Here is a 7500-nt window from a genome sequence, read left to right on the forward strand (position 1 = left end):
CCCTCTTCTTCTCTCTCCCTCTTCTTCTCTCTCCCTCTTCTTCTCTCTCCCTCTTCTTCTCTCTCCCAGCAGCTCAACACATGGGACCAAGTGGCTTGTGGGAAGGTGGAGGATCAAGAACAGAACCACAAATACATCCACACTTACTCTGCCAGAACCTTGGTTATGTAACACACACACACACACACACACACACACACACACACACACACACACACACACACACACACACACACACACACACACACACACACACACACACACACACACACACACACACACACACACACACAGTGGGTACACCGGATCAAAGACCTTGTGTTTATTTCTATTTCAACTTTTTTTTGTAGATTTTTTTAATGCTTTGTTGTTTTATAAAACAGGGAGAAAATGATGTGCCTATAATTCAGTAATAATTGGGCTATATTCTATATTCTTAATAATCCTAAATTGTAATATTGTAATATAAGGAACAAGTTGATTAATTTATTTTGTTTTGAGGAAGACTGTTTTTTTTATATAACCGGCCAATCGAGCAGTGTTTGACTTCAGTATTTGAACCTTAACCCCTGACCCCTAACCCTTGACCCCTAACCCCAGGCCCTAGCATTATAACAGGTTAAAGGTTGTTTTTTTTTTAAGTGCAAAAAAAGATGATTATGAAACGAATTAAACGACCCCCCCTCTGTATTTCAGTCACACTTAGAGTCCGAGGAGAGGCCTTTACAAAACATCACAATGCCTTTATAATGCCTATATGAGTGTTACCATGTCAGGCATTACGTCATACGTCAGCTCCTATGTCAACCTTCTGAATGGTTATGAATGATCATATGATGCTGTTTCACCCGTATTCTGATTCGTCTTGTTTCCTATCTTGTCTATATACTGTATCATAGGGGAAACATTTCCATTCAACAAAATGTATTATTATTCATGTTATTACTTTTGTCCTAAAGTCTTACACTGAGTTTACTACAGATGCATCAAACTATGACCCCTAGACCCTACGGCCTATGATTGACCCCTAGACCCTACGGCCTATGATCGACCCCTAGACCCTACGGCCTATGATCGACCCCTAGACCCTACGGCCTATGATCGACCCCTAGACCCTACGGCCTATGATCGACCCCTAGACCCTACGGCCTATGATCGACCCCTAGACCCTACGACCTATGATCGACCCCTAGACCCTACGGGCTATGATCGACCCCTAGACCCTACGGCCTATGATCGACCCCTAGACCTTACGGCCTATGATCGACCCCCTAGACCCTGACGGCCTATGATCGACCCCTAGACCCTGATCGACCCCCTATGATCGACCCCTAGACCTTACGGCCTATGATCGACCCCTAGACCCTACGGCCTATGATCGACCCCTAGACCCTACGACCTATGATCGACCCCTAGACCCTACGACCTATGATCGACCCCTAGACCTTACGGCCTATGATCGACCCCTAGACCCTACGGCCTATGATCGACCCCTAGACCTTACGGCCTATGATCGACCCCTAGACCCTACGGCCTATGATCGACCCCTAGGGTTCTATGGGTCAATTGAAGAGTGGGCCTACGAGCTGAACCCAGTAACATGTTTTAAAGCTGCACTTGATCGAGAACGCTGTTATTTTTCTAGATATTGATAAGATTACTACAAACGTGGGCTCACAGGATACCAAGATTACTTTTGATACTTTGTCTGTTTTGTTGTTGTTGTTGTTGTTGTTGTTGTTTTCTACCGTCTTTGTAATCTAATGCCACGATACTAAACCATGTCGCGTGTGTCAGATCGAAAAACACTCAGCAGTGTTCTCTCTTATCTTGTTTGGTGCCCTTTTTTACATTTTTATAAAAGCATTTCCACAGGACAGGTTTTTATGTGGTTTTTTAATACTTTTTCAATAAAGTCTTTTTTTTAAAATCAGATCTTTGTTCTTGAAGTTTGTGTTTGTATGATATTTTAAAGATGGACTCCTCATTAGGGGAAACAGCACAGAGGTGAGCAGTGTGGAGGTGAGCAGTGTGGAGGTGAGCAGTATAGAGGTGAGCAGTATAGAGGTGAGCAGTATAGAGGTGAGCAGTGTGGAGGTGAGCAGTATAGAGGTGAGCAGTATAGAGGTGAGCAGTATAGAGGTGAGCAGTATGGAGGTGAGCAGTGTGGAGGTGAGCAGTGTGGAGGTGAGCAGTGTGAAGGTGAGCAGTGTGGAGGTGAGCAGTATAGAGGTGAGCAGTATAGAGGTGAGCAGTATAGAGGTGAGCAGTATAGAGGTGAGCAGTATAGAGGTGAGCAGTGTGAAGGTGAGCAGTATAGAGGTGAGCAGTATAGAGGTGAGCAGTGTGGAGGTGAGCAGTATAGAGGTGAGCAGTATAGAGGTGAGCAGTGTGGAGGTGAGCAGTATAGAGGTGAGCAGTATAGAGGTGAGCAGTATAGAGGTGAGCAGTGTGGAGGTGAGCAGTGTGGAGGTGAGCAGTGTGAAGGTGAGCAGTATAGAGGTGAGCAGTATAGAGGTGAGCAGTATAGAGGTGAGCAGTATAGAGGTGAGCAGTATAGAGGTGAGCAGTATAGAGGTGAGCAGTATAGAGGTGAGCAGTATAGAGGTGAGCAGTATAGAGGTGAGCAGTATAGAGGTGAGCAGTGTGGAGGTGAGCAGTATAGAGGTGAGCAGTATAGAGGTGAGCAGTATAGAGGTGAGCAGTATAGAGGTGAGCAGTATAGAGGTGAGCAGTATAGAGGTGAGCAGTATAGAGGTGAGCAATGTGAAGGTGAGCAGTGTGGAGGTGAGCAGTATAGAGGTGAGCAGTATAGAGGTGAGCAGTATAGAGGTGAGCAGTGTGGAGGTGAGCAGTATAGAGGTGAGCAGTATAGAGGTGAGCAGTATAGAGGTGAGCAGTATAGAGGTGAGCAGTATAGAGGTGAGCAGTGTGGAGGTGAGCAGTATAGAGGTGAGCAGTATAGAGGTGAGCAGTATAGAGGTGAGCAGTATAGAGGTGAGCAGTATAGAGGTGAGCAGTATAGAGGTGAGCAGTATAGAGGTGAGCAGTATAGAGGTGAGCAGTGTGGAGGTGAGCAGTATAGAGGTGAGGAGTATAGAGGTGAGCAGTATAGAGGTGAGCAGTATAGAGGTGAGCAGTATAGAGGTGAGCAGTATAGAGGTGAGCAGTATAGAGGTGAGCAGTATAGAGGTGAGCAGTATAGAGGTGAGCAGTATAGAGGTGAGCAGTGTGGAGGTGAGCAGTGTGGAGGTGAGCAGTGTGGAGGTGAGCAGTGTGAAGGTGAGCAGTATAGAGGTGAGCAGTATAGAGGTGAGCAGTATAGAGGTGAGCAGTATAGAGGTGAGCAATGTGAAGGTGAGCAGTATAGAGGTGAGCAGTATAGAGGTGAGCAGTATAGAGGTGAGCAGTATAGAGGTGAGCAGTATAGAGGTGAGCAGTATAGAGGTGAGCAGTATAGAGGTGAGCAGTATAGAGGTGAGCAGTATAGAGGTGAGCAGTATAGAGGTGAGCAATGTGAAGGTGAGCAGTATAGAGGTGAGCAGTATAGAGGTGAGCAATGTGAAGGTGAGCAGTATAGAGGTGAGCAGTATAGAGGTGAGCAGTATAGAGGTGAGCAGTATAGAGGTGAGCAGTATAGAGGTGAGCAGTATAGAGGTGAGCAGTATAGAGGTGAGCAGTATAGAGGTGAGCAGTATAGAGGTGAGCAGTATAGAGGTGAGCAGTATAGAGGTGAGCAGTATAGAGGTGAGCAGTATAGAGGTGAGCAGTATAGATGGGTGAGCAGTGTGGAGGTGAGCAGTATAGAGGACTGGCAGTATAGAGGTGAGCAGTATAGAGGTGAGCAGTGTGGAGGTGAGCAGTATAGAGGTGAGCAGTATAGAGGTGAGCAGTGTGGAGGTGAGCAGTATAGAGGTGAGCAGTATAGAGGTGAGCAGTGTGGAGGTGAGCAGTATAGAGGTGAGCAGTATAGAGGTGAGCAGTATAGAGGTGAGCAGTATAGAGGTGAGCAGTATAGAGGTGAGCAGTATAGAGGTGAGCAGTATAGAGGTGAGCAGTATAGAGGTGAGCAGTATAGAGGTGAGCAATGTGAAGGTGAGCAGCAGTATATTCAGTATTATGTTGTTCTATCAGTGGTTCCATTGCAGCCTGATCACTAGAAATGGACGTTGATTTCAGACGTGTGGGAAGAGAACAGTAGAGGACTGGCCACCCCTCAGAGCCTGGTTCCTCTGGTCTACCCAGTAGAGGACTGGTCACCCCTCAGAGCCTGGTTCCTCTGGTCTACCCAGTAGAGGACTGGTCACCCCTCAGAGCCTGGTTCCTCTCTACCCAGTACAGCCAGTAGAGGACTGGCCACCCCTCATAGCCTGGTTCCTCTGGTCTACCCAGTACAGCCAGTAGAGGACTGGTCACCCCTCAGAGCCTGGTTCCTCTCTACCCAGTACAGCCAGTAGAGGACTGGCCACCCCTCATAGCCTGGTTCCTCTGGTCTACCCAGTACAGCCAGTAGAGGACTGGTCACCCCTAAGAGCCTGGTTCCTCTGGTCTACCCAGTAGAGGACTGGTCACCCCTCAGAGCCTGGTTCCTCTCTACCCAGTACAGCCAGAAGAGGACTGGTCACCCCTCAGAGCCTGGATCCTCCCTAGGTTTCTACTGATTTAAAAAGGGCTTTATTAATATATTTTGTTGATTTATTAATTGATGAATTGGAGCCTGAGCGTGCTGCTTAGACCACTGCACCAAGGCAGTTCACAATGCTCTAGCAGGCCCTGAGAATACTTGATGATACTTGATGGTATGAGAACGGTTGGTTTGCAGAGCCTTCCTCAAACCAGAGCCCTGACCTTAACCATGCAGGAATTAACCCTGTAACCACGCAGGAATTAACCCTGTAACCACGCAGGAATTAACCCTGTAACCACGCAGGAATTAACCCTGTAACTACGCAGGAATTAACCCTGTAACTACGCAGGAATTAACCCTGTAACCACGCAGGAATTAACCCTGTAACCACGCAGGAATTAACCCTGTAACCACGCAGGAATTAACCCTGTAACCACGCAGGAATTAACCCTGTAACTACGCAGGAATTAACCCTGTAACTACGCAGGAATTAACCCTGTAACCACGCAGGAATTAACCCTGTAACCACGCAGGAATACCCAGTAGAGGAAGTAACCCTGTAACCACGCAGGAATTAACCCTGTAACCACGCAGGAATTAACCCTGTAACCACGCAGGAATTAACCCGGTAACCCGCAGGAATTAACCCTGTAACTACGCAGGAATTAACCCTGTAACTACGCAGGAATTAACCCTGTAACTACGCAGGAATTAACCCTGTAATTACGCAGGAATTAACCCTGTAACCACGCAGGAATTAACCCTGTAACCACGCAGGAATTAACCCTGTAACCACGCTGAGGAATTAACCCTGTAACCACGCAGGAATTAACCCTGTAACCACGCAGGGATTAACCCTGTAACCACGCAGGAATTAACCCTGTAACCACGAAGGAATTAACCCTGTAACCACGCAGGAATTAACCCTGTAACCACGCAGGAATTAACCCTGTAACCACGCAGGAATTAACCCTGTAACCACGCAGGAATTAACCCTGTAACGCAGGAATTAACCCCGTAACCAGGAATTAACCCCGTAACCACGCAGGAATTAACCCTGTAACCACGCAGGAATTAACCCTGTAACCACGCAGGAATTAACCCTGTAACCACGCAGGAATTAACCCTGTAACCACGCAGGAATTAACCCTGTAACCACGCAGGAATTAACCCTGTAACCACGCAGGAATTAACCCCATAACCACGCAGGAATTAACCCTGTAACCACGCAGGAAGTAACCCTGTAACCACGCAGGAATTAACCCTGTAACCACGCAGAAATTAACCCCGTAACCACGCAGGAATTAACCCTGTAACCACGCAGGAATTAACCCTGTAACCACGCAGGAATTAACCCTGTAACCACGCAGGAATTAACCCTGTAACCACGCAGGAATTAACCCCGTAACCACGCAGGAATTAACCCCGTAACCACGCAGGAAGTAACCCTGTAACCACGCAGGAATTAACCCTGTAACCACGCAGGAATTAACCCTGTAACCACGCAGGAATTAACCCGGTAACCACGCAGGAATTAACCCTGTAACCACAGGAATTAACCCTGTAACCACGCAGGAATTAACCCTGTAACCACGCAGGAATTAACCCTGTAACCACGCAGGAATTAACCCTGTAACCACGCAGGAATTAACCCTGTAACTACGCAGGAATTAACCCTGTAACCACGCAGGAATTAACCCTGTAACCACGCAGGAATTAACCCTGTAACCACGCAGGAATTAACCCTGTAACCACGCAGGAATTAACCCTGTAACCACGCAGGAATTAACCCTGTAACCACGCAGGAATTAACCCGGTAACCACGCAGGAATTAACCCTGTAACCACGCAGGAATTAACCCTGTAACCACGCAGGAATTAACCACGCAGGAATTAACCCTGTAACAATGCAGGAATTAACCCTGTAACTACGCAGGAATTAACCCTGTAACCACGCAGGAATTAACCCTGTAACCACGCAGGAATTAACCCTGTAACCACGCAGGAATTAACCCTGTAACCACGCAGGAAGTAACCCTGTAACCACGCAGGAATTAAAAATAGACGTTCATCCATAATACGTCAAATTTGGAAGGGAAAGTATGAGACCCTGTTATCTATTGTCGATCACGTCCGAGGTATTTGTTGTTGGCAGTCATTTTGTTGTAATGTCCCAAAAGGACATGGCAGTTCAAGCCAACGTCACAGTTTTACAGTCCTTGGGTGACTTTCAAACTGACAATTCCACTTTGAGATTGACTCGATATCAAACTTTCGTTAGCAAAGAACGTCAAAATTGATCTGTCCAGTGGGTCAAATGTTTGGTTTGAGATTTAGACTCACAGGGATGAAATGTAGACTGAAGGAAGTCATTGAATGAAAGGTAACTTCTCATCTACAATAATGTTTATGACTCTAGCTCTATCTATGTAGTATTCAGATATACCCCACTCTGTAGTATTCAGATATACCTCACTCTGTAGTATTCACTCTGTAGTATTCAGATATACCCCACTCTGTAGTATTCAGATATACCTCACTCTGTAGTATTCAGATATACCTCACTCTGTAGTATTCAGATATACCTCACTCTGTAGTATTCAGATATACCTCACTCTGTAGTATTCAGATATACCTCACTCTGTAGTATTCAGATATACCTCACTCTGTAGTATTCAGATATACCCCACTCTGTAGTATTCAGATATACCTCACTCTGTAGTATTCAGATATACCTCACTCTGTAGTATTCAGATATACCTCACTCTGTAGTATTCAGATATACCTCACTCTGTAGTATTCAGATATACCTCACTCTGTAGTATTCAGATATACCCCACTCTGTAGTATTCAGATATACCTCACTCTGTAGTA

At 46.2% G+C, this 7500-nt stretch overlaps 1 protein-coding gene across 3 annotated transcripts in view; it reads left to right on the forward strand.

The window, feature by feature from the left end:
- LOC123995476 (transcriptional activator Myb-like) overlaps positions 1 to 1935 on the forward strand; it is a 36439-nt gene extending 34504 nt beyond the window's left edge. For 2 of the 3 annotated variants that reach the window (XR_006831850.1, XM_046299119.1), the window contains one exon: positions 70 to 1935. Coding sequence is in view for 2 of the 3 variants with exons in the window: in XM_046299119.1 (XP_046155075.1) it covers positions 70 to 171 (102 nt within the window). In the remaining variant the exon portion in view is untranslated. The remainder of the gene's footprint in view (positions 1 to 69) is intronic. The other variant, XM_046299120.1, reaches the window with a different exon arrangement.
- Positions 1936 to 7500: the final 5565 nt, after the last annotated feature.

The sequence above is a fragment of the Oncorhynchus gorbuscha genome, linkage group LG14 (assembly GCF_021184085.1).
Source record: "Oncorhynchus gorbuscha isolate QuinsamMale2020 ecotype Even-year linkage group LG14, OgorEven_v1.0, whole genome shotgun sequence".
Taxonomy (NCBI): domain Eukaryota; kingdom Metazoa; phylum Chordata; class Actinopteri; order Salmoniformes; family Salmonidae; genus Oncorhynchus; species Oncorhynchus gorbuscha.